We start from the raw sequence: 27738 nt of genomic DNA, 5'->3' as shown, positions 1-27738 counted from the left end.
AGGCTTACCAGTGGCAATTCCAAACCTGGGTCCCTCTCTGAGCTCTCTGCCTTCTGCTTTGTCTCTGATGCTCCCAATGGGTATTGGTGATCGAGGGGTGATGTGTGGGTTACCGGAAAGAAACTACACCCTACCTCCGCCACCTTACCCACACCTGGAGAGCAGTTACTTCAGAACCATTCTGCCTGGTAAGTATTATAGTTCTTTGGGAAGTTAGAAGAAAGAATAGGGCTGACTCTTAACCTCAGTGCATGAAGACTTGAATAACACTTTTTTGTTTGTCATGATAAGATGTTAATATCTAGGTGGGAAGAATCTGTCTTTATATTTATGTACTCTTCCTTTTAGAACATACAGAGAACACATTATTATTATAGTAGTTTTGACTGAGCTGAATTTCTTTTTTTTTTTTTTTGTATTTTTCTGAAGCTGGAAATGGGGAGAGACAGTCAGACAGACTCCCGCATGTGCCCGACCGGGATCCACCCGGCACGCCCACCAGGGGGCGACGCTCTACCCACCAGGGGGTGATGCTTTGCCCCTCTGGGCATCGCTCTGTCGCGACCAGAGCCACTCTAGCGCCTGGGGCAGAGGCCAAGGAGCCATCCCCAGCGCCCGGGCCATCTTTGCTCCAATGGAGCCTCGCAGCGGGAGGGGAAGAGAGAGACAGAGAGGAAGGAGAGGGGGAGGGGTGGAGAAGCAGATGGGCGCTTCTCCTGTGTGCCCTGCTGGGAATCGAACCCAGGATTTCTGCACGCTAGGCCGACGCTCTACCACTGAGCCAACCGGCCAGGGCCTGAGCTGAATTTCTTAATGGCATATAAGTGGGTTTTCTCCTCACTTCTCAAGCATCTCATTGGTTCAGTGTTTATAATTCTGCAATTGTGATTTCTGCCAACCACTTGTCCTGCTACAGTGTTATTGCTTGCTTGAATTTTTGTTTTGTTATCAAAGTATTATATATTCATTTTAGATAATCTAGCAAATAGTGGAACCATTCATGCTTCCATCGTCCATATATTTGGTATATTTCCTTTCTGTCTTTTATTTTGGTATATAGATTTTACTGTTTTTTCTTTTTGTGTGTGTGTGATTAAGACTATACTTTTTATACAATGTGTATACTTTTTTCACTTAATATTTTTGTCTTTTTTTACAATAGTTTTTTTCCCCAGCTGCTATGGTTTTCATAATATTCTTTTTAATAAATGCATTGCATTGTACTGAATGGATAGTTCATGGTTTATTATGTCAGCCTTTATTTTTGGACTGTGTGGTTTTTCCATTTTTTAAATTACCATTATATGAACATCTTTGTGTATAATATTTACAGAATATATTTAGGGAAGATCCCATAAGTAGAATTACTTGTGCCAGAGGGTATGAACATTTTTGAGGTTCTTAGTATGTGTACTTCCCAAAGAGGTTTTAGTCAATAACACTCCTACAGGAAATGCATCAAGTACCATTTCACTATATCCTCACAAGCACGAAGGTTTTCTGTTTTAATAAAACAGGTATAAAGCACTGCCTTTGAACCTGATATGTCTTGTTTGTAGCTTCACGGGCCAAGCAACAGTGCTAGAGCATAAGGACTTGTTATAACTGGGGCTCTTCAGCTCTCAACTGAACTGCTCTTTTAAAAACAAGGTACATTTAAGTAAAAAAAAAAAAAATTAAAAAAAAGTAAAAAAAAAACAGGTATGATTGTGACTTGTGTTTTGAATAGAGCCTAGTGTGTTATGGTAGTTTAAGTTAAATTATATTTAATTAAATTTATTTTCCACATGGAAGATCTGCTTTTAAATCATTTTACCTTTTAAGTCATAGAAAGCAAATTTCAGCATCTTAGGACTCAGGAATTCCCACCATGTATATGTTAAAGGAAGCCTTTAAATGATTGACTTCCAATGACTTCAAAGGAACATAGTTAACTTTTTATGATTTCTGAGTTTCACAGGAAAAACTAAATTATAGTATATGTTTGTTGCTATTCATCAAGTGTATATATTGTTTAAACCAAAGAATTAGCTGAGAGATTATTTTAATTTAGTTATATTTGTAGCTTCTAGCATTTGGAATTCTTTATTTTAACAATATACTAAAAAGTTTCTATTGTCTCATCTTTTCCTTTTCTCAGGCATTTTATCTTATTTAGCTGACAGACCACCTCCTCAGTACATCCACCCCAACTCTATAAATGTTGATGGTAATACACCATTATCTATCCCCAATAACTCTACAGCATTAGATCCCTATCAGTCCAATGGAAATGTTGGATTAGAGCAAGGTATTGTTTCAATAGACTCTCGCTCTGTGAACACACATGGTGGCCAAAGTCTTCATCCCAGTGATGGCCATGAGGTGGCCTTGGACACAACAATCACTATGGAGAACGTCTCTAGGGTTACAAGCCCCATCTCTACAGATGGAATGGCTGAAGAGCTTACAATGGACGGTGTTGCAGGCGAGCACTCTCAAATTCCAAATGGCTCCAGAAGTCATGAACCTCTATCTGTGGATTCTGTGAGCAACAACCTTGCAGCAGACGCTGTAGGACATGGTGGTGTGATACCTATTCATGGGAATGGCCTGGAGCTCCCTGTGGTCATGGAAACAGACCACATTGCAAGTCGGGTCAACGGGATGTCTGACAGTGCCCTCAGTGACTCCATCCACACCGTGGCCATGAGCACCAACTCTGTAAGCGTGGCACTCTCTACCTCACACAACCTCGCCTCCCTAGAGTCTGTTTCCCTCCATGAAGTTGGCTTAAGCCTAGAACCTGTGGCTGTCTCCTCCATCACCCAGGAGGTTGCTATGGGGACAGGTCATGTAGATGTATCTTCAGACAGTCTTTCTTTTGTACCACCTTCACTGCAAATGGAAGACTCCAATTCAAACAAAGAAAATATGGCAACCTTGTTTACAATTTGTGAGTGTGCTTAGCCTTTTTCTTTTGGAAATATTGGTGGACAGGGCCATCATCTCTAACAGATGTTAGGCGCTAAGGAAGTTACAAAATTAGGTTTTAAGGAATATAGACAGTAGGCTTTGCAATTTTTCTTTGCCCTTGTAGTGTCCTTTGTGTTAATATGCTGCCTTTTCCTCAAGTAAGCCAAATGATATATAGACCTTTCATTAGTTCTTTCAACATCCTCTTGAAGTGAGGAAACACAGTCATTTCTATAGTTTACAGATAAGCTGAGCCCAATAATATGTAAAATATTTCCCATGGTTTCACAAATAGTTAAGTATAGGAATAAATATTAGTAAGATATTTTATGTGACATGCCTTATGTTCTTTCTCTTTTTTTAAATTTATTGATTGATTTTTAGAGACAGAGGGAGAGAAAGAGGGAAGCATTCATTTGTTGTTCCACTTACTCATGCGTTCATTGGTTCCTTCCCATATGTGCCTTGATTAGGGATCAAATCCACAACCTTGATGTTTTGGGACATTCTAAATTAGCTAACTGGTCAGGGCCTGCCTATGCTCTTTCAACATAAGATAGAATTTATTGGATCTTGTGTTTTTTTTAATCCCTGTGGAGAAATGTAGGTGGATACAAATGCAATTTTTTTTCCAGATTGTGTATAAATTACCATAGTTAAGCACTAAAAGTTCTTTTTATAGGACAACAAAAACAAAAGGCAGTGTAAAAACAGTCAGATTGCTGGTGTCACTATACTCTTTATTCATGCAGGAAACATGTTGACTGCTAATTACATGCCAGCTTCTGCTAGATGCTGGGGAGAAAAGGCTCTTGCGGTCTGCAAGAGACAGCACATGCCTTTTAGGAGCTTGTAGTCTGATGGGAAGCATAGGCAATTAAACAGGCTACTGCAATATGGTATGATATGTTGCAAAGATGGGATTAAGTACAAGGTCCTGAAGGAGCCTGAGGAGGGGAGCATCTAACCAGGGCATGGAAGAGGCAGGGAAAACTTACCAGGGGAGGTATCGTACATGTTAGCACACACTTGAAGGACAGGAAAGATGTTGGCAGTTGAGAATCAGGGAGAACAGTGTCCCAGATAGGAGTTGGCCCCCTTAAGTGTCTGGAACCAAAAGAATTGTGAGTGGTTCAGACTTGCTGATGCATAAAATGGGGTAAGGAGAGGGGTCTGTGATAAAAGTAGGAGTCAGAATACAAAGGGCTTAAGGAATGAGGGGTGGGGCAGGGCAGGGGGCTCCTGCAGTAATGTGAGGATAACTGGTTTGTTAAAGAGACACGTAGGTGGCTCAGTGGTGGAGCGTCGGCCTGGCATGCAGAAGTCCTGGGTTCGATTCCTGGCCAGGGCACACAGGAGAAGCGCCCATCTGCTTCTCCACCCCTCCCCCTCTCCTTCCTCTCTGTCTCTCTCTTCCCCTCCCGCAGCGAGGCTCCATTGGAGCAAAGATGTCCCGGGCGCTGGGGATGGCTCCTTGGCCTCTGCCTCAGGCGCTAGAATGGCTCTGGTCGCAACAGAGCAACGCCCCCTGATGGGCAGAGCGTCGCCCCCTGGCGGGCGTGCCGGGTGGATCCCGGTGGGGCGCATGCGGGAGTCTGTCTGACTGTCTCCCCTGTTTCTAGCTTCAGAAAAATAAAAAAAAATAAAAAAATTAAAAAAAGAGACGTAGGTAAGGAAGATGATGCCATAATTTAAGTGAAAGGTGGTTTTCCAACCTAGAGGAGAGATAGTAAAGATGAAGAAAAGTGTAGGGTATTTACAGGAACTCAGTATGGTTTTTGGCATGGAAAACTGGGTGAATAGTGGTACCATTCCTTAAAATAATTATTGGTGGAGGAGGAATAGATTTTGTTTTTGAAGAATGATGGTGAATCCAGTTTTAGACATGTTAGTTTTAGTATCCATAAACTACTCAATAGGGGTGTCTAATGAGGTGAATGTGGAGCTTAGAGACCTATATGTCTGGAAATGTTTAGGGATCTTCAGCATTACAGTGTTAATTACGCCATGGAAGCGGGGTGAAGTGGTCTAGTAAGGATATGGAATGACAAGGGCTGGGGATAAAGATACAGCCACAGAGGAAGAGCTTCCGAAGGAAACTGAACAGGAGATCGGGGGAGCAGATGAAGCCACTGGTATTGCAGAAGCCAAGCAGTGGTGAGATCTTTTGTATTAACCTTTTCAGTCTCAAGTTTATAATTTTAAATGTTTTAATCTAGTGATATAACATAGGCTCATTAATTTAGCAGAAGATAAGAGATGGTCTGAATTAGCCTATTGATCCTTTTTTAAGTGGGCAGGCAGAACGTCTTCTAAATGTGTTTTTAAAAAATGAGATATAATTTATATCACATTTTAAAGTGTATGGTTTATGGTTTTTAGTATATAGGCAAGGTTGTGTAGACATTACCCCTAATGCTAAAACATTTTTATCACCCCAGAAAGAAACCCCATTAGCAATCATTCATCATTCCTTCCCACCCTATACTCAGGTAACCAGTTTCTTTCTTTCCTTTTTTATTTTTATTTTATTTTTATTTTTTCTGAAGCTGGAAACGGGGAGAGACAGTCAGACAGACTCCCGCATGCGCCCGACTGGGATCCACCCGGCACGCCCACCAGGGGGCGACGCTCTGCCCACCAGGGGGCGATGCTCTGCCCCTCTGGGGCGTCACTCTGTTGCGACCAGAGCCACTCTAGCGCCTGGGGCAGAGGCCAAGGAGCCATCCCCAGCGCCCGGGCCATCTTTGCTCCAATGGAGCCTTGGCTGCGGGAGGGGAAGAGAGAGACAGAGAGGAAGGAGAGGGGGAGGGGTGGAGAAGCAGATGGGCGCTTCTCCTGTGTGCCCTGGCTGGGAATCGAACCGGGACTTCTGCACGCCAGGCCAACGCTCTACCACTGAGCCAACCGGCCAGGGCCTCCTTTTTTATTTTTTTATTTTTTCTTAAGTGAGAAGCTGGGAGGCAGAGAGACAGACTCCTGCATGCACCTGACTGGGATTCACCTGGCATGCCTACTAGGGGGCAATGCTGTGCCCATCTGGGGCATTGCTCCATTGCAACCAGAGCCATTCTAGCATCTGAGGTGGAGGCCATGGAGCCATCCTCAGCACCCGGGCCAACTTTGCTCCTGTGGAGCCTTGGCTGTGGGAGGGGAAGAGAGAGACAGAGAGGAAGGAGAGGGGGAAGGGTGGATCAGCAGATGGGCGCTTCTCCTGTGTGCCCTGACCAGGAATTGAACCCTGGACTTCCACATGCTGGGCTGATACTCTACCACTGAGCCAACCATCTTTTTTATTTTTTTAAGATTTTATTTATTTGCCTAACTTGTAGTGGCATAGTGGATAAATTGTCAACCTGGAACATTGAGGTCACTTGTTCGAAACCCCAGGCTTGCCTGGTCAAGGCAAATATGGGAATTGATGCTTCTGGCTCCTCCCCCTTTTCTCTCTCTCGCATGTTCTCTCTCTCTCTCTTCTCCCTCTCTCCCTCCCTCTCCTCTCTAAAAGATTGTGCCTTGACCAGGCAAGCTGGGTGTTTCAAACCAGCGACCTCAGTGTTCTAGGTTGATGATTTATCCACTGCACCACCACAGGTCAGGCATGGGTAACCACTTTCTATCTCCATGGACTTGCCAATTCTTGACATTTCATATACATGGAATCATACAGTATGGCTGTGCTGGTCTCTTTCCTTTATTTAGCATAGTGTTGCCATGGCTCATCTATATTGTGCCATGCATCAGTACTTTGTTCCTTTTTTATGAGTGAGTAGTAGTCCATTATACACACCACACCTTATTTATCCATTTATCATTTATAGACATTTGGGTTATTTCTGGCTATTGTGAATAATGCTGCTATGAACATTCATATACAAGGTAGGGCAAAAGTCGGTTTATAGTTGTTTGTATGGAGAATAACACAGTAATTAATAAATAATAATGTAAGAATAAACTCTGTTTCATATACTCACAACTATAAACCTACTTTTGCCCCATCTTATATCTGAAAGGAAAATTGCCCCATGTTGAGCTTTTTGGGGAATTGCCAGCTTGTTTTTTAAAGTGACTGTGCCAATGTAAATTTCCAGCATCAATGTATGAGGGTTCTGGTTTCTCCACGTCTTTGCCGGCACTTATTTTCTTTCTATTTTATTAATAACCATCATATGGATGTGAAATGGCATCTCATTATGGTTTTGATTTGCAATTCTCTAATGACTAATGGTGTTGAAACCCTTTTTATGTACTTACTGGCCATCTGTATGGAGAAATCTCTGAGCAGTTTATGCTTTATGAAATCTGATTCTCCTTTGTCTGGAGGGAGTTCCCTTCTTATGAAGAATCAGTTCTTTTCAACAATAGGGGATCTCTAGCCTGACCAGGCGGTGGCGCAGTGGATAGAGTGTTGGATTAGGATGCTGACTACCCAGGTTCGAGACCCCGAAGTCACCAGCTTGAGCGCAGGCTCATCTGGTTTGAGCAAAGCTCACCAGCTTGGACCCAAGTTCGCTGGCTCGAGCAAGGAGTTACTCGGTCTGCTGAAGGCCCGTGGTCAAGGCACATGTGTTGCAATGAAAAACTGATGATTGATGCTTCTCATCTCTCTCCATTCCTGTCTGTCTGTCACTGTCTATCCCTCTTTCTGACTCTCTCTGTATTAAAAACAAACACAAAAAATAACAAAAACAAAACAATAGAGGATCTCTAATTTTCAAAGAATTTTTAATCAAGCAGTCATTGAAGTAATATTACTGTTTTGGCTAAATATGAAAACTTACTGATATGCCATTTAAGTAGAAATTTCTAACAGATTGCTTGGGAAAAACACACTTGAATGGCAGTGGTTCTAAGGTTTATAGATTCCAGTTTGTGAACAGATTTGGAAAGTATGAGCTCAGTCCTTGGCTACTAGATTCAGGAGTACTACTCCTTAACAGAGAAAAGAAATGTAAAGGAATAGGCAAGAGATTATGGAGAAGAAGGACACTCACAAGCTTGTAGAAGTGAGTTATAGTAAGTACAGACAGCAGTATGTGAAGGAAGCACCTTTGATGCAGAAAGAAAGATCGTACAAACAGTTAGAAATTCAGAACTCTAAGCAAATATTTCTGCAAGAATATATTCTACCTGCTGTGCCAAAGAGCAGGTTGTAAATATTGTTTTTGGCTGAAGAGTCAGCCATCAATATCTGGTTGACTGGTTCATCTGTAGTGCAGCGGAAGAGAACAGAAACGCCGTGGTCCTGAAGTGTCGTGTCTGGCTGTATGTGACACAGCATCTTGACTCAGTTTCCTCTTACAGTTTGGTAGACTGGGAATCCAATTTTAGAACATCATATCGTGTATCTACTTAATGTAAGGAATAATGTATAGTTGGCCCTTTGTATCCACAGGTCCTGTACCTGCAGATTCAAGCAACCACAGATTGAAAATACTTATTAAAAATTTCCAGAAAGTTGATCCCTAAACAAGACAGTATAACAAGTATTTGCATAGCATTTACATTGTCTTAGGTATTACAAGTAATCTAGATGTGTCTAGGGATGACTGAACTTGATTCTTGAAGTAATGTTATTTTATTTAATTAATTAATTAATTTTTTTACAGAGGCAGAGATAGACAGGAACAGACAGACAGGAACGGAGAGAGATGAGAAGCATCAATCATTAGTTTCTCGTAGCATTGCAACTTCTTAGTTGTTCATTGATTGCTTTCTCATATGTGCCTTGACCATGGGAGCCAGCGACCTTGGGTCTAAGCTGGTGAGCTTTTTGCTCAAACCAGATGAGCCCGCGCTCAAGCTGGCAACCTTGGGGTCTTGAACCTGGATCCTTCCGCATCCCAGTCCAATGCTCTATCTACTGCACCACCGCCTGGTCAGGCTGTTATGTTATTTTAGATCAGTCTTTCTCTTATGCACTGAATAGGAAATGTCCTTATTGGATCAAAAGGAAAAAAACCTCAAAAACTTGCTGAAGAGATTAAGAATGGATATGTATTTTAGTATAAGAGAATAGTTCTTTGATTAGAGTATTTCTGCTAGAACCTTGCTTCTTACTGGTTACAGTGTAGTAATTAGTGTTTAACTAGAAGAGCAGTTGGTAATTTAGCTTTACTTGAAGTAAACCCATTTCTGTTTCTCGAATTTTCCATGTGCAGGGTGCACGCTGTGTGACCGAGCCTATCCCTCAGACTGCCCTGATCATGGACCAGTGACTTTCATTCCTGACACCCCCGTAGAGAGCAGAGCAAGGCTTTCTCTCCCAAAGCAGCTTGTTCTCCGCCAGTCAATTGTGGGAGCAGAAGTTGGTAAGAACCACAAAACCTCTTTAAGTTTCTTCTTTCTTTGTAAGGTTGAGTTGTAAAAGTGACCATGTATAATTTAGCGATTGGTTTATCCAAAAGTCAATTTATGGCTTAAGATTTATCCTTTCAAGGAATATTTGTTTTGTACAGTTGTGATAGGAATAAATCAAGGTGAAAACTTGATTGAAACATTCACCTTTCTTAGAGTCAGAATTGAATAGAGGAGAGAAGTCTTTGAAGACTTCACTTTTATTCTCTACTGTATCCTCCATTAACCATTACCATGACAAAGCACTCCTTGAAATGTCTTTCTTTTATAGAAACATAGAAAATTCACCACTTACAACCATTTACCATAAAAGATAATGAGATCGAATGTCTGTAAATTGTCTGGTCCTCCCTAGGAAAAAGGAATAGGAACGTAGACTGCCCAGAGTATGCTACAGTATTTGAGTTTAACGTGGTTTCTGAAGTCTTTCCCACTTCTTTGAAAATGTGAATCAGAGTTCATTATTCTTTCCGCTGGAGCTTGGGCATGATGTCAATTGAAAGTTTTAAATAGCTTTGATAATACAGAGCAGTGCTTTAAGCAGAAAGAATTTTATAAGTGTAATTCATTTTGTAGCAATTGCTGTATTTTTTAGAATAGAATGTTTTCTAGCCTTTCAGTGTAGATAACTCCAAAATAATGTATTTGGAGGTTTATGGTTTGGATCCTTGTGTATAAAACTGGGTTCAGGAATTTTTTTTTTTGTATTTTTTCCTGAAGTGAGAAGTGAGGAGGCAGAGAGACAGACTCCTACATGTGCCCCAACTGGAATCCACCTGGCGGGCCCACTAGGGGGCGATGCTCCACTCATCTGGGCCATTGCTCTGCTGCTCAGAACCAAGCCTTCAGTGCCTGAGGTGGATGGAGGCCATGGAGCCATCCTCAGCACCCAGGGACAAACTGCTCAGACCATTTGAGCCACCGCTGTGGGAAGGGAAGAGAAGGGGAGGAGAGAGATAGAAGGAGGAGGAGTGGAAAAGCAGATTTTTGCTTCTCCTGGCCACTACTTACTCTGTATTTCTTCTGAGATCCATTTAGTCTGTTCATTACATTTTCCATATTTACCGTCTATACCTCTCAGGAGTTCTGGAATATCAGTTCTTAGGTTCACTGAAAATAAAATTCTTTGCCTGGGTTAAGCTACTCTCTCTCCTGTGTCCTCTGAGGTACTCAAGTCACTGATTGTGTCGTTGGTGTCCTTCCACTGACAGGTGTGTGGACTGCAGACACCATTCCCGTGCGGACTTGCTTTGGACCTCTCATTGGCCAGCAGAGCCACTCCATGGAAGTAGCAGAATGGACAGACAAGGCAGTTAACCATATCTGGAAGGTCAGTGTTATGAAGCCTGTGTGACTTTGGGATATTTTAATTTTAATGAGGTCGTTAAAAGTGATGTAAGTCAGAATTAGCCATGATACATACAGCACCATACACCTGTCAGTAATTTATTCAATATTACATCCTTCTGTTCTTGGTAGCCAAGTTATACATACTACATAGCAAACACCTGCTATTGAATATAGAGGATAAACTATTTGAGTCTCTATTTTAGATAATCCAATGATTCTGCTTTATAATTATGTGTGACATCTGAGGCTATTGGTTTTGTTTATATGATGAAAGTCCCATTTTATAATCAACTAAAACATTTCTCAAATATTTAACATGGGAAACCATTCTAGAATTAGAAGCTAAGACTATTTCCCTAGTTTTCTAATGGGAGGGCTAGAAACACAGGGTTTCCACATAACGTCCTGTAACATGTTTATATTGAATATTAGTACATAGATTGGGAATGATGCTCTAAAATTCAAGTGAGGGGCAAGTGGATCTTGTGATAATTGGAAAGGTAAGGTGTCACCAGCATTGGGGACCTTAATTCCGGTATCCAAAGGGGAATGTAGAAGATTGCTAGGTCCATTGGAAAAATAAGGAGAAGATGATTCTCGGTCCTTCATTCATTCATTCATTCATCCTGTGTCATGTGGTAGGTGATGAAAACAAGTAGAATCGTTTTGAAGTCTTTTCCAGTCAAGCCAAACCGCGAATCATCAACAACACTGTCATTCTATACACTGAACACTAACAGTAGGTCTCTGACGGTCTTTATTCGATTGCTGGAAATAGGGGTACTGGCAAAGTGGCAAACACGTGAGAAGGCAGCTATGTATTGTCACACTGACTAGGAAGACTGGTCCCTACGCAGAGTAAATGAGATTGCTTGCTATCTTAAACTGAGTAGCATTTTGTATCACTTGTCAGCTCATTTGATATGTATGTTTGCCTTTTGTTGGCAGATCTATCACAATGGTGTCCTGGAGTTCTGCATTGTTACAACTGATGAAAATGAATGCAATTGGATGATGTTTGTGCGCAAAGCCAGGTAAGAATAGTCTTGGATGAATGAAATGGTTATGATTCAGCTGGTTTTCATAGGGAGCTTTGTGTATAATGAAGAGGTGAAGAATACAAATTATACTGATACCTGCACACGCTTTAAGGCCTTTCCCTTCCTCACTCCAGTAGTTGTTGACTAATGGTAGTTATAAATGAAAAGACAAGAAACTGCCTTTTTTAATGAACAGTTTATTCAACTTACCAGTGCAGTGAGGAATGATACTGCTACCATGCACTTTCCAGTGCATGCCTTCTCTCTATATTGACAATTAGTTTTAGTTCATTCTTGATCAGCTATCCATCTTTGTGTCTTTGTCACATTGTGTTTTTAAAGACTTTCTTTACTTTTACGTTCAGTAACAGACTAGTGTTTCTAGCTTTACAGGGCAATGAGCTGATGTACTAAAGTAGGAATTCTGTCTCTATACATGTCCCTTATAATAAGTAGGATGTGGAATTAGAAAAATTACTCAAATTATATCTAAGTTTTCATAGAGGATTTTGCTACAGAGATATGATGTGTTTAGTATATATTTCAAAATTAATATACTTGATATAATATTAAATGTGATAACTTAGGAACCGGGAGGAGCAGAATTTGGTGGCTTATCCCCATGATGGAAAAATTTATTTCTGCACCTCACAAGATATCCCTCCTGAAAACGAACTGCTCTTTTATTACAGCCGGGATTATGCTCAACAGATTGGTAAGTTAATGTAAGGCTTGTTTGTATGAATCTAGCCTAGTGAAAACAGTAAGGACCAAAAGTAAAATTTAGGTGATGATTTAAATGTCAGATGAAACAAATCACTTAATGTTTGTATATGGAAAAGCAGAGTATTACCCCTCTGTTAAAAGTGTTGAAATCTGTGAGGTTCTTCATAAGCTGAATGTTACTGACCAAGCAGTGTTCATATGAAATGAACGTTTGTGTTAGGACTTCAATAGGGGGAATATGAACTTCCTTAGGCTGCTTGTCAAGCCAGGACCATTGCCGCTGAAGTTCATAAAGGACAGCGGAGCTCCTTGAATTGATTAACCTTCGTGGGATTTTCTTTGCACTGTGTCATGATGATACATTGTGACAAGTGATGTTTAAAGGTTTGTGTGTGCTATGAAATCTTAACTTTTTGCCTAAAAAATACTCCTGTGGTCCAGTATTTATGAAGTGCTTCTCTGTGTGCCTGGTACTATTTGAGAGGCTAGGAATACAGTGTTAAATGACATTTTATTTTTATAAGTTTTGTACAAGGTGGGAATTTTGGTAGAAGGGAAAAATTAAAAGCAATTATTACCAAGAATATGCTTTAAAACTTAAGTATCAGGAGATACTGATTAATTTCTTTTTTAAGGTGTTCCTGAACACCCAGATGTGCACCTCTGTAACTGTGGCAAGGAGTGCAGTTCCTATACAGAATTCAAAGCCCACCTGACCAGCCACATCCATAACCACCTTCCTAGCCAGGGCCACAGCGGCAGCCATGGGCCAGGCCACAGCAAAGAGAGGAAGTGGAAGTGCTCGATGTGCCCCCAGGCTTTTATCTCGCCTTCCAAACTTCACATCCACTTCATGGGGCACATTGGGATGAAGCCCCACAAGTGTGATTTCTGTAGCAAGGCTTTTAGTGATCCCAGCAACCTGCGGATCCATCTCAAGATACATACAGGTGAGTTGTATTGGACGGTCAGAATCAGATTTTGCAACAATTTTAAATTGCAGTAGTACAGGCTTTGCAGTGAGGCCGTCCTGCAGGCGGAGCTGAGCAAGGTGTTAGAGACAAGCCCTGCTGGCAGTCAGCAGGACAGCACTGAAGAGAACTGAGGGAGTCACTGCCAGTTACTAAGATGCTCCACTTCTAGGTGCCCAGTAGCTGGGAAAATGCAGTTTATAATCAGGAAGTTGATCCCTATATTTGAACTTAAAGGGACTGCTGTGGCGATAGTCCTAGCCTCCCTTTTGAGCTCACTCCAGGTCACCAGCCAGAGCCAGCTTCCTCCTTTGAATATCGCTCAGTAAACACTCAAAATGTGAGTTTTCATTTTCTAAATTGCATGTAAACCAACCCCTTTCTTTTAGCACTGGTCTCTTTCATACATAACACAAAATAACTGATGAAGTTGTAGTTTTCTTGGCTGGATCATTTGCTCTCCATATTCTTGAAAATAAATTCTTCCTCATCCTTTTTTACATTAAGACTGAGTAGTCACACTGAGTCTCTGGCCCACAAAGCTTAAAGTACTGAATAGTCTTTGATGGAAAGGTTTGCCAATCCCTGACTTAGCATAATCTTATTTCTGCATTCTAAGAAGAATTTTATTTCATCCCTAGTTTTTGAAGTCATTTGTTTAAAAAGAGGGAAAACTGTAAATTTAGGTTGTAAGAATATGTATACCTATAGGCTGGGACCTAGGATTTTAAGTGATTTTTCTTATAGATTTTATATCATGCCCACTATATAAACATTTAAAACTATACATATGTAAGCAGGCCTAGGAGCAGATCGGGTTCATGTGTTTCACTAGCATTAGCTGCAGAATACACATTCAGTGGCCCTGGGTGGTTCCAGGTCGGTGGTCCTAGGAAGTGAAGTTCCAACTCTAGTCAGTTCCTTTTTATTCTTGCCTCTGTCGCACACTCATGTGTGTGCCTGTTCATCTTGAGAGCTCCGTGGTGGTCTTGTTCACAGTGTGATTCTTTGGGTTAATGTGCAGGTCAGAAGAACTACAGGTGTACTTTGTGTGACAAGTCGTTCACCCAGAAAGCTCACCTGGAGTCGCACATGGTTATCCACACGGGCGAGAAGAATCTCAAGTGTGATTACTGTGACAAGTTGTTTATGCGGAGACAGGACCTCAAGCAGCATGTGCTCATCCACACACAGTAAGCTACCCCCACCAGGCTAGTCCTCAGGGGCAGGCTCAGGGACTGACCGGGCATCTCCTGAGCTGGCCCCCCGTAGATGCCTCTCATGGTCTGCGTAGCCAAGCAAAGGCCCGAGAACTAAGGTTTCAGTTTTATTGTGGGAGGTTCCATTTGTTTGCTTTATTTTTCTCTCTTACTTTCTGTTTACTTTTATTCATATTTTAAAAACAAGATTTACTTAATTTAATGAATATTTTAAGTTCCTCCTTGGTGCCCAGCATTGTGTAAGTGGTGAAGTACAGAGATGAAAGACACAGTCCTTGTCTTTAAAGAGCTCAAGGCCCAGTAAGGGAAACAACAGTAAAATGACTACACTGTGTTGCAGTTGTCAGAGTAGGCATTGCATCATGGCATAGGTTGTGGACGAGGGTCGCCCGACTCGGCCTGGGCTGCTCTGGGAAAGGTTTCTGGTAGTTTGCGCTAATGAAAGAAGATGAATTAAAATTATTCAGGGAGGCAGACAAGGGTGAGGGATGGGAGTAGCCTTCATGACGGAGGGAGGGCTACTTAGAAAGATGTGGAAGGGCCCGTGGAGCACAGGGGTGCCGTATCGTCAGCACAGTGTGCGTGTGAGGGAGGCAGAGGCAAGAGCCAGACCGTGCAGTCTTCTGTCCAACTAAGAAAGTTACATTTGACCCTGGAAATAGTGCAGTCCACTGAAGGGTTTTCCTCTCCATGTGCTGGGCACTGCTGTGTGCTTAGTGTGGGCACGTGTGCATGTCTGTTTCAATTATGGTAAAAACATAACAAAACTTACTGTCATTTTCAGATAAACAGTTAAGTAATGTTAAGTACAGTCATGCTGTAGAAACACTGAAGGATTTTAAGGACAAGGATGTCATGGTGAGATGTCCGCTTGTAGAGATTGCTCAGGCAGTGTGACAGGGTGATTGAAGGAGACGTTCAGCTATCAGGACACCCGTTAGGGATTTATTGCATGAATACCAGTGTAATTAAGTGCCTAGCCTGCATTAGTCACAGTAGTTGTAGAGAGCAGAGAAGAGATTTTGTGGTCCTGAGCCTTTACCAAGTGTCTGAAGAGGAAGAAAACATGAGCTTTTATGTCATTGGTTTTCGTGCCCCAGTCAGTGAGCTGGTGCGGGTCTGTGAAAGAGTTAACCACCCTGATGTTGTATGAAGGTTATAGAGTCAACAATCAGGGTGGTTATCTCTTGCAAACTGGTAGACCTGCAGTTTAAAACCACTGGAAACAACAGAAATTTGTTATACAGTGTGTCTGTAAAGTCATGGTGCACTTTTGACCGGTCACAGGAAAGCAACAAAAGACGATAGAAATGTGAAATCTGCACCAAACAAAAGGAAAACTCTCCCAGTTTCATACCTATTCAGTGCAGTTCAATGTGGGCTCACGCACAGATTTTTTAGGGCTCCTTAGGTAGCTATCCCGTATAGCCTCTATAGACTCGTCACTGACTGATGGCCTACCAGAACGGGTTTCTCCACCAAACTGCCAGTTTCCTTCAACTGCTTATCCCACTGAGTAATGTTATTCCTATGTAGGGGTTCTACATTATAAACGCGCGATATTCATGTTGCACTTTGGTCATGGATTCGAATTTAGTGAGCCACAGAACATACTGAACTTTTCTCTGTACCATCCACATCTCAACTGGCATGGCCGTGGGCTGCTCTGCTGTATACACGGTGTTACGTCATCATCTGCGCATGCGCACATGCTGCCACATCATCCTTCAGAAACTTATTTGGTGCAGATTTCACATTTCTATCATCTTTTGTTGCTTTCCTGTGACCAGTCAAAGTGCACCATGACGTTACGGACACACTGTATTTCTGGAGGCGGAAGTCTGAGGTCAGGGTGCCAGCTTGGTTGGCTTCTGACGAGGGCCCTCTTCCTAGCTTGCGGATGCTTTTCTTTTTGTATGTCCTCACACAATGGAGAGCGTGAGCTCACTCTAGTCTCTTCCTCTTATAAAGATACTAATCCCATCATGGGGTCCCACCTTCATGGCCTCATCGCCTCATATAGATCTAGTTACTTCCCATAACCCAATCTCCGAAGGCTATCACATTGCAGGTTGGAGGTGGGGCACAGCATCACCCCATCACACTGCTCATGATTACCACCTGGGAAATGTGAAAACAGTGCTTGGGGTCAGGGACCACCTCCGGGATTCTAATTTCATTGGTCAGGGGTAGAATCTGGTTCTTTTGAAAAAAGCTTCCCCAGTGTCTCTAATGTCCAGCCAGGGTTAAGAGCCACTGAGTTCATCCATAGGACAGTCTTGTTTCCACAGTATCTCTGGCAGGTGATGATATGATTTATTCTTTTTTTTTTTCTACAGAGACAGAGAGAGAGTCAGAGAGAAGGATAGATAGGGACAGACAGACAGGAACGGAGAGATGAGAAGCATCAATCATTAGTTTTTCGTTGCGCATTGCGACACCTTAGTTGTTCAGTGATTGCTTTCTCATATGTGCCTTGACCGTGGGCCTTCAGCAGACCGAGTAACCCCTTGCTCGAGCCAGCAACCTTGGGTCCAAGCTGGTGAGCTTTTTGCTCAAACCAGATGAGCCTGCGCTCAAGCTGGCGACCTCAGGGTCTCGAACCTGGGTCCTCCGCATCCCAGTCAGATGCTCTATCCACTGCACTACCGCCTGGTCAGGCTGATTTATTCTTGAATCCCACATACTTGATTTAGTTTGGAGGAGAGGTTTGCTTCATTCAAGCTCACATTAGCTCCTGTCCATTGATTCTACATCTGGCCTCTGGATGGTACATATACATTATTTCTTTGCATTGAGAGCCTTTCATATTTATGATCACTGTTGTCATGGTCCCTCTAAACCAGGGGTAGTTAACCTTTTTATACCTACTGCCCACTTCTGTATCTCTGTTAGTAGTAAAATTTTCTAACCGCCCACCGGTTCCACAGTAATGGTGATTTATAAAGTAGGGAAGTAACTTAACTTTATAAAATTTATAAAGCAGAGTTATAGCAAGTTAAAGCATATAATAATAATTACTTACCAAGTACTTTATGTCGGATTTTCGCTAAGTTTGGCAGAATAAATCTTTATAAAACAACTTACTATAGTTAAATCTCTTTTTATTTATACTTTGGTTGCTCCGCTATTGCCTACCATGAAAGCTGGAACACCCACTAGTGGGCGGTAGGGACCAGGTTGACTACCACTGCTCTAAACCCTGTTTTCATCAGGCCAGATGTCGTTAATTTCTGCAATTATTTCCTCTTATCATCTCATTTCAAATTTGGTACCCTAAGTAAACACAATTCAGATAGGATCTGTTTAGGATATAATAAAGTAGAATTATTCTTTTCCTTGACCTTGACTTTGTTCTTTCAAGTGATGCCTAAATTTGAACTTTTTTTGGTAACCATTTTGCAGCATAATGCCATATAAATTACTTTGAGATTAGTTGTTTAACTTTCTTACCATTTGGGTAGAGAATTGGTTTTATCAGGTACTGACCAATGAAAACAATTCTTTTTGATGTGGACCTGGATTCTTTGCCAGGATGATAAAATATAATAGGTCTCTTTGTCAAACTCCCATGGGAGTTTTGTTCACAAAAGAAACATTATTTACTCAAAATATATTTGAATGAGACTTTAGGCTTCCTATAGAGATCATTGGAAACTGTTTCAGGTTTTTTAAAAACCTGAAGGCATTTAAAACTGGATATAGTAGTATTGGAATTCATTCTGTTTATCTGCTTAGAAAAAAAATAGCCAAGTCCTAAAGCCAAGTGCAGGAGGGAGGAGTCCCTCTCTCACAGCGTTCCCTGAGAGTGTAAGGATGTGGCAGAAGCTGTTGTGCCCATCTGCTAAGAGACAGGGACTCCGGAGCAAAGATGAGGACACTCCCTAGGCCGTCTCCCTAGTTCCATGGCTTTAGATTTCATCTTTATGAATTCTGTCTCCAGCCTTATATATCTAACAATTGACTCAGCATATCTGAGTTTTGGATATCCACCAGGCAACTCAAACCTCATGTCCACATAACTCTTCATATCTGTACAAACTTGGCTTTCCCCTGTTGTGCACCAGCATAGTAAATGGCACCACCATTTATCCCAGTAGCTCAAGCCAAATACCTTGGAGTCACCCTTAATTCAGTCTTTCATCAACTCACTAGTCCACACCACTGGCATCTTTTGTACAGACCACTTCAGTGGTCTCCTAGCTGACCTTCCTGCTCTGGCTCTTCTCTCTCCTCATCTGTTCCCCAGCACAGCTACACGGATGCACACACAAAACCTATTTCTGTCTGTTGTGGCCAGAGCAGTCCAATTAACACAGAAATAAGATTGTGCCCATCTCTACTCATAATCTCCATTGGCCTTCCCATCATTCCCTTCTATCTCTTTCACATATTGGGTTAAGAGGTCTTTACCATATCCTAGAAGCCCCTTCATGATGTGGTGGAAGTGCTTGGCTCCCTCTCCCCACTCATCTTTACTTACTTTTCTCTTTATTGGCCCTCTCCTTCCTGCTTCTTCAGCTTACTGAGCACAGTCCAGTCTCCGGGACCATGACTGCATTGCCTCTGCTGAGAAGCCTCTCCCTCCCTCTTCCTTCAGGTTTCTGTTCAGATGGCATCATCTCCGAGTGACCTTCCTTGGTTGTCTTACCTAAATAAGATTCCATCACTCTTACCTGGCTTCATTTTTTCCCATAGTACTTACTACTATCTGATATGCTATGTATTTTTTATTTGTTTATGGTGTGACTCCTCCACTAGAACGTAAACTCCATGAAGGCAGGGCTTAGTGCCCCACCACCTGCAGCTGCACAGAATCCTCCAGTGGTGGCCAGGCTCCCGAACTTCCCATCGCATCTGACCACTCCTTCAACGATTTAACCCTTTTACCTGTTTTACATATTAGATTTTCATTAATGTATATGGCTCAGCTGCTCAAAGAAGTTTAAAAATTCTTGCTCTGTATTACCTCTAAGATTCTTTCCAGCTCTGAAATGTCTAGTTCATGGGTACTTAAACTGTGGCTCTGACATTTTGAGCTGGATAATTTTTGTTGTCGGGGTTACCATTAACATCACAGCAAAATATAGTTGCAGACTTGTTAGTTGGCCGACATTTTCAAATTTGAGCCCTCCATTTGCTGGTGAGAATGTAGGCAACAGGAACCTCAAATGCTGTAGGTGGATGTGTGTGTTGATACCTGAAGTTGTAAGGCAGTCTAGCTTTATCCAGTCGAGTTGAAGGTGTGCCGATGTTTTGATCCAGCTGTCCTGCCCAAGTGTACGTACGCTCTAGAGCAGGGGTCTCAAACTCAGCATGTGGGCCGCAGAGCAAGATCACAGCTGTTCGGCGGGCCGCACTAGGTCTACAAAAGGCAACTGTTACGCAACACTTTTCAGTGTCACAAAACGACCAGAAACTGTAGTTCGTGGATTAGTCTGCGGGCCGCAAAAAATTGTTTGGCGGGCCGCGAGTTTGAGACCTCTGCTCTAGAGAAACTCGTGCATATGCAAACCAACGTGCAAGTACAGACGTTTGGTAGCAGTCTTAACCTGTGATTAAAAGAATCCATTAACAAAAGGTAAGTTGTGTATTTGTAAATAGTGAACAGCAATGGAAAGGAACAAACTATTTATAGCCACAGCAACTTAAAGGACTTTCAAAACATGTTGAGTGCAAGAAGCAAATGACAAAAGGATCGGTATGCTGTGATCCTATTTACGTAAAATTACAAATAGGCAAGAGCATCGGTGTTGTTTAAACTATACAGATGGTTTGTGACTTGTCTGTATGATACCTCGTGTAAGATTTCACTCTAGACGGGTACAGCTTCTCTGACAAAGGCCTGGGGTTGTGAAGAACAAGCGTGTGTCTCAGTCGTCAGCTTGTAACCCCCATTCAAATGTTTTCTTGTGTTCCTCTTAGAGAACGCCAGATCAAGTGTCCCAAGTGTGATAAGCTCTTCTTGAGAACAAATCATTTAAAGAAACATCTCAATTCTCATGAAGGAAAAAGGGATTATGTCTGTGAAAAATGTACAAAGGCTTATTTAACCAAATACCATCTCACTCGTCACCTGAAAACCTGCAAAGGGCCCACCTCCAGCTCATCAGCACAAGAGGAGGAAGAGGAGGAATCAGAGGAAGAACTAGCAGACTCTGTGGGGACAGCAGACTGTCGGATGAACAGTGCTGTGTATTCCACAGATGAGTCTCTCTCGGCACGTAAATAAAAGAAGAAAATGTTTTGTATGGAAAATGCAAAGGGAAAAACACACATGCCCAGTTATCCACCACAGTGGTTTTTATATTAAATGGTTTCTGATTTCCTTCCAGCCAACAGTCAAAACAGACTGAATGGGAATGGATAAAGCACTTATGGGGAGTGTCCTATTGAAAACAGGTTGGGAAGAGAGAACGTGTCCTATTTTTAAGTGATGTGTGGGGAAGAAAGTGTCAGCTTTGGGGTCTGTTCTTTACATGATAATCTGTGTCACATTTATGCCTGAGTCAAAGCTCCCATGGTCCAAACAAATCAGATTCATTTTAAATTATCCCGTTACTCCCTTTTCCCCCAGTCCTATGACCTGGTAGTACTCTAAACTTGGTCCCTTTCTCACAGCCACCCAGTCGCTGATTGTGGTTCTAGTGTTTTATGCGGACTGTTATGACATACTCATCCCAGAACAGATTTGAGTATAGCTGTGTGAGCTCCTTGGCAGCTAACGAATTTAAAGCGCCACCTGCCTTAATCTCTACTTGGGAATTTAGGGTGGATTTTGCTTCCCAATGTTTCAGCAGGTGCCTGGGGGGGAGGACAGATAACCAAGGAGCAGCCATGCAGTTGGCCGTGATGGAGAGAAGGAAAGGAAAGGAAAGAAAGGTGCCCGGCCACTGTCCAAGAACCTAGTTTTGATGGAAGCCAGGCTGGGGCACTTGGTGGTTCCTTAGAGAGCTTTGTAGGTTTAGACACATCTCTATCTCCAATAAAGCTCCCAGGCCCAAGACAAAAGGGACCTGGAGGTGTAGAGCCAAATAATGCCTGCCTGATTACCTCCTGATGACAAGCACACATGGACTCAGCTGGCCAAGTGGTACCTCAACCCATGGAAGGAAGGAGGCGGTGATCCTCTGGAAAGGGTCAAGACATCAGTAAAATGTTGCCAACTCAGAACGACAAATCACTCCAAACGCACTGGTGCATCTGCAAGGTTCAGCCTACCCTGTTTGGTGAAGGACCTCACCAGTTAAGTGTGGTGGCTACCAAAGGATTTGGAAGGTAGAAGGCTTACAGTCACGTGGGTGTGCTTTCAGGGTCACAGCTTCCTTCTTCCATCCCATCTGGTCTTTCACCTGGTTTCACATGCACACCTACTCTCAGCAAGAAGCGGACATCCCAAAGTTGACAGCTGGTAGAACACTCCTGTGCCAAGGCACACCTCTGGGCTGGAGCAGCGAGGACTAGGGTGGGAAGGTTTTGCTGCTAATGTATTTATAGAATGAATGTATTTCATTCAAATCTGTATTCCTCTAGGAAGGATTAAAATAACTTTTTAAAAATACAGGATTCCTCTTGTAATCTTATTTTGGGAAAGGAGAGGAATGAGTCTTTAGGGAAAAATCAGGTACAACTTGAGTTTAAGATTAGAAGTAGAGAGAGTGCTTCCTAAGTACTGTAGCTTTGAGATTGCATTTGAATGTGTGTCTGTGTCACAGTGCTTAGACAAACTGTGCTGCCCGCTCCCTCCTGCCCTGGTCCTCCCTAAGGTTGTGCCTTCACCCTGCTGCCTCTGTGCAGAGCGGCGGCCAGTCTGCAGTTGAGGGAGTAGGTGAGGTGTTGGTGGTTAGGGGTGGCTGCTGTCACTGGGCCATGAAGCCCCATCAGGTCAGGGCAGTTCTGGTGTGGGCAGCTCCAAGCTTAGCCAGGCCCCCTCCCCCGTTCCCAGGAAACCGCTGGTGCTGGAACTGTAAGCTTTCTGTCTCCCTTTATCTCAGCTCATGCTGGGTTAAATGCATTTTCCCCACTCATGGTTGAAATGCTGCCCAAGATATGTAGTTAAGTCTAATGTACAATCAAAAAACAGGAAATTTGTTTTCAGTGAGAATGTAACTTTGCTTATTTACCACTATCTCTTTCATTTTTTACCTCTTAGACTTAAGATGTACATTCTAAGTCCTTTTCACAAGATAAATTAGTAACTGACTTTTTGACAAGATTTTCCTCTGAGCCTTCTGCCTGTTGCAGTGGCCTCCTCTGCTGCTGCTGCTGCTGTCGGGGAAGTGGTCATGTTGAGAGCAGGGTGAGTGTGAGCTTTAGAGGGGACCCTGCTGAATGTTTTCCAACCTGGGCTTTGATGCAGGAAGGTGAGTAACTTTAGCCAAGTTATCTGATCATTCTGCCTCTGTTTACTGTAAATAGAGAATGAGTTCTCATTTCATAATACTGTTTGATGTTAACATACCCAAGGACTACCATAGGGCTTGATGTACTGTGAACATTAGCCAATAGTTTTCAGTTTTAGGTTAGCGTAGATTTCTATCCTTAAAAAATGGGTATAGATGGCACTGGAAGCCCTAGGTTTTATTAATACAAGTACAATGGCATAATTTGAGTTTTCAGGGCCAAAGCCTAGAAACTCAACCTATTTTGTTCTTTTAAGGCAGTATTTGTATGCTTTGTGTTCCTTTATTAAAGGTATGTTAAAGGTATGCCTTGGTTGCTCATAACCTTGCATGTGTGCTGAGTAGAGGCCCTTAGCACATCAGAGGACAAAGAGGTGACAGGAACTAGTCTTCAGTCTTTCAGCCTCTTAACTTGTACCCACACTTCCTAATAAACATGTTTAAGTGAATAAACATGCCAGAAGCTCATCAAGAATGTCAGCTTACAATATCTGATCACCAAGCTACATCTTAGAGTCACCTGAAGACGACATATCTGCAGGTATACATGCAAGGGGTTGCCACCTGTTATGGATTGGATGGCCCTCCCCTTTCTCCCCCGCATTCATATATTGAAGTTCTATAAATAACACCCAGTATCTCAGAATGTGACCATATTTGGAGATAAGGTCTTCAAAGAAGTGATTAAGGTAAATAGATTTTTAGGGCATGCGTTAGTCCAATATGACTGGTGTCCCTCTAAGAGGAAATTTGGACACAGATGAGCACAGAGGGGAGATCGTTGGAAGACATGGAGGCAACTATGTATAGCCAAGGAGAGAGGCCTTGGAAGAAACAACTCTACTGACACTGGCGTCTCGGGCTTCTGGTCTCCAGAATTGTGAGATAGTTAATTCTTTTTTTTAATAAGAATTTTATTTATTTGCCTGACTGGTGGTGGCACAATGGATAGAGCATCAACCTGGGACATTGAGGACCCAGGTTCAAAACCCTGAGGCTGCTGGCTTGAGTGTAGGCTCACCGGCTTGAGTGTGGGGTCTAGACATGACCGCATGGTCACTGGCTTGAGCCCAAAGGCTTGAACAAGGGGTCACTGGCTCGGCTGGAGGCCCCTGACCCCGGTCAAGATGCATATGAGAAGCAATCAATGAACAACTAGAGTGATGCAGCTACAAGTTAATGCTTATCATCCCTTTCCCTTCCTGTTTCTCTTGCTAAAAGAATATTTATTTTTAAGTTTTTATTTATTAGCGAGGGAGGGAGACAGAGACAGAACAGAAAATTGATCTGTTCCTGTTTGCGCCCTGACTGGGGATCAAACTGGTAACCTCTGCACTTCAGGATGATGCTTTAACCCAAGTGGTTGGCAAACTCATTAGTAAACAGAGCCAAATATCAACAGTACAATGATTGAAATTTCTTTTGAGAGCCAAATTTTAAAAACTATATAGGTAGGTACATTCCTTATCATGGTAGTGCACGCACATGGTATTTTGTGGAAGAATTTCTGTAAATGGCAGACAGTTACACAGTTAGAAATGGAGTCTGTGCCTAGCCCACCAAGCTTTATGGATTCTTTAATAGTGGCCTGGCTACAATTGGGATCTCACCATGGCTACAAGTCTTTCAAGAGCTCACAGAAAATCTACACCATTTAGACAAAGCACATTTGTTTATATACATGGATTAGGAGCTCATAGAAAGTGTGCTTTTAGTCTTTGGATTTTCTGCTCTGCTGTCCCCGTATTCCCCTACACACACACACACACCTTTTGTGCTGCTGCAGACTTGCTCAGGCACAGGTTGGAGATGGGCTTTGGGACAGGATGAAGATAAAGATCTATTATGGGCAGAATGATCTACCATTGGTTAACAGACAACTTCCTGCCTTCCCTAGCTAACATGGTCTAGGGCAGTGGTCCTCAACCTTTTTTGGGCCACGAACCGGTGGTCATTTTAAAAAAATAAAACATCATTCAGACTTAAATATAAATAAAACATAAATAATGTAAGTTATTTATTCTTTCTCTGCAGACTGGTACCAAATGGCCCATGGACCGATACCAATCTGTGGCCTGGGGTATCGGGGACCACTGGTCTAGGGCACGTGGGACATTTATTTGCAGATAGATTCTGTAATAGCAATAGTACCAGTATATTTTAGTTTTACATTTCTCTGCTCCTCATTGCATTATAATAGTAGGTTTTTGCCTGACCAGGTGGTGGTGCAGTGGATAGAGCATCGGACTGGGATGCAGAGGACACAGGTTCGAGACCCCGAGGTCACCAGCTTGAGTGCGGGCTCATCTGGTTTGAGCAAGGCTCACCAGCTTGAGCCTGAGGTCGCTGGCTCGAGCAAAGAGTCACTCGGTCTGCTGTAGCCCCCCAGTCAAGGCACATACGAGAAATCAATCAATGAACAACTAAGAAATTGCAATGAAGAATTGATGTTTCTCATCTCTCTCCCTTCCTGTCTATCTGTCCCTATCTGTCCTTTTCTCTGACTCTGTCTCTGCCACAAAAAAAAAGTAGGTTTTATCCCTTTATAGATGTTGAAGTTCAGAAAATGTAAGATTTTCTCCCTTTCCTATTGAGTGATTTGCTGCCTGGGGAGCACTTGCTGAATGCATGTATTTCTGGTCTGGGTTCTCTTCCATGCTCATCCACGTGGCTGCTCTGGCAGCCCACGTCAGCTGCTTCACACTGCCACCTGTAGTAGTTGCATGTCTGCACCAAGGTTGTGCAGTGCATGTTTATAAGCAGAAAATACCTTTGTGGGCCATTGTATTTAATTGGTTAGAGACAACTAGCGCTTGTGTATAAAAAAAGAATTATTCTAAAATGTGAGATGACAGAATATTCTGTTGTGGACTTTTTCAAGATGCCTGACCCAGATAGGCTGTAGCATAATGAAAGTGGGCCAGGCTACTTTGCATCTGAAATTCCCAAAATGCAAATAGTAATTCATGGCAAGAGAGAAACAGGATGATCCATTCATTCAGCATATAGTCTGCGGGGAAAGAACATGTTAGGCTTTGAGGGGAGTGGAGTAGGGTAACATGTATAAAGTAGAACAGTGGCTTGTGACCAGGAAATCCAACTCCATGTCCAGAAGCACACACAAATTGAAAAAATAACGTGTAGGATCCCATGCCTTTTTCACAGGTATGGGAGGATGAAGGAATACAGCAGTGTTTCTAACATCTTAGCTGTAATAAACCTGTGTTCTCCAGAAGAAAATAGGGATGATGGCACTGCATATTAATACCATCCTATCAGAAAGGACAAGGTAATCTGTATGTTAACATAGAAATACCTCCAAGACATCTTAAGTGAAAAGGTATGTTGTCCAATCATATTCTCTACATATATAAACATGAATTATACAAAAATGCTTTTTTTTTTTTGTATTTTTCTGAAGTTGGAAACAGGGAGGCAGTCAGACAGACTCCCGCATGTGCCCGACCAGGATCCACCTGGCACGCCCACCAGGGGGCGATGCTCTACCCATCTGGGGCGTCACTCTGTTGCGACCAGAGCCATTCTAGCGCCTGAGGCAGAGGCCATAGAGCCACCCCCAGTGCCCAGGCCAACTTTGCTCCAATGGAGCCCTGGTTGAGGGAGGGGAAGAGAGAGACAGAGAGGAAGGAGAGGGGGAGGGGTGGAGAAGCAGATGGGCGCTTCTCCTGTGTGCCCTGGCCTGGTATCGAACCCGGGACTCCTGCACGCCAGGCCGACGCTCTACCACTGAGCCAACCAGCCAGGGCTATACAAAAAGACTAGATTGTCGATCCCGTTTTATCATGCTTTCCTGGGCTAAAAACCACTTCCCACACTCCTTTAGAGCTAGGATTCCCAATGAAACCAGTATCCCTCTGGTCAGAAGTTAGGTGGAAAGGTGAGCAGGGCCTGGAGCTTCAATTTGTTATGCAGGCTTGGATTTTATCAAAGGCTATGTGATTCGGGAGCTGATGGTGGTGGATGTTTTCTGAAACGGCAAGTAGCTTCCTGAGCACAGGAGCAGCAGCTGTACCTGGCAAGCTCACTTCCGTGGTATAGGATTGGGAAGCATTCCTAGAATCCAGCCTAGATTCCATACGAGCCTTTTTAGTGATACTACGAGTTGCTTGTATTCCTTTTGCTTGACTTAGCTCAGGGGTCAGGAACATTTTTGGCTGAGAGAGCCACGAACACCACATATTTTAAAATATAATTCCGTGAGAGCCATACAACGACCTGTGTACGTTACGCATTATCCAATAAAAATTTGGTGTTGTCCCAGAGGACAGCTGTGATTGGCTCCAGCCACCCACAACCATGAACATGAGCGGTAGGAAATGGATTGTAATACATGAGAATACATGTAATACACGAGGCGTTACTTGGTCTGCTGAAGGCCTGTGGTCAGGGCACATGAGAAAGCAATCAATGAACAACCAAGGTGTCGCAACAAAAATCTGATGATGGATGCTTCTCATCTCTCTCTGTTCCTGTCTGTCCCTATCTATCCCTCTCTCTCTCTCTCTCTGTAAAAAAAGCAAACAACCAGTCACCCGCAGGGAAATCTTCCCTGGTTTATAATGCTGTCAGCCTTATAGCTACAAGAGGGAAGGAATTATTTTAGGGTAGTCCTGGATGACTCTTGGTTCTGACTTAGTTTATGTCTGTTGTTTACTTTTGTTGCCTTTGCTTTTGATGTTAAATCCAAAGCAGTCAT

The 27738-nt window shown here is 42.7% G+C and overlaps 1 protein-coding gene and 1 non-coding gene across 5 annotated transcripts in view; both read left to right on the top strand.

Annotated features, from left to right (window-relative positions):
• PRDM4 (PR/SET domain 4) overlaps positions 1 to 27738 on the top strand; it is a 45790-nt gene that overhangs the window by 9395 nt on the left and 8657 nt on the right. For 3 of the 4 annotated variants that reach the window (XM_066358231.1, XM_066358230.1, XM_066358229.1), the window contains exons 4-12: positions 3 to 188; positions 2141 to 2935; positions 9117 to 9266; positions 10524 to 10642; positions 11611 to 11696; positions 12290 to 12417; positions 13064 to 13378; positions 14424 to 14592; positions 20545 to 27717. In XM_066358231.1, the coding sequence (XP_066214328.1) occupies positions 3 to 188; positions 2141 to 2935; positions 9117 to 9266; positions 10524 to 10642; positions 11611 to 11696; positions 12290 to 12417; positions 13064 to 13378; positions 14424 to 14592; positions 20545 to 20851 (2255 nt within the window). In that variant the 3' untranslated portion in view covers positions 20852 to 27717. Of the gene's footprint in view, positions 1 to 2; positions 189 to 2140; positions 2936 to 9116; positions 9267 to 10523; positions 10643 to 11610; positions 11697 to 12289; positions 12418 to 13063; positions 13379 to 14423; positions 14593 to 20544; positions 27718 to 27738 lie in introns of those variants that run through there. The other variant, XM_066358232.1, reaches the window with a different exon arrangement.
• On the top strand, positions 1523 to 1658 carry LOC136389852 (small nucleolar RNA SNORA50). Its single transcript, XR_010748413.1, has one exon. It is a non-coding gene; the product is annotated as a small nucleolar RNA SNORA50 (small nucleolar RNA).

Source organism: Saccopteryx leptura, chromosome 1 (assembly GCF_036850995.1).
Source record: "Saccopteryx leptura isolate mSacLep1 chromosome 1, mSacLep1_pri_phased_curated, whole genome shotgun sequence".
In the NCBI taxonomy this organism is placed as follows: Eukaryota; Metazoa; Chordata; class Mammalia; order Chiroptera; family Emballonuridae; genus Saccopteryx; species Saccopteryx leptura.
This window is presented reverse-complemented; position numbering and strand designations above follow the sequence as displayed.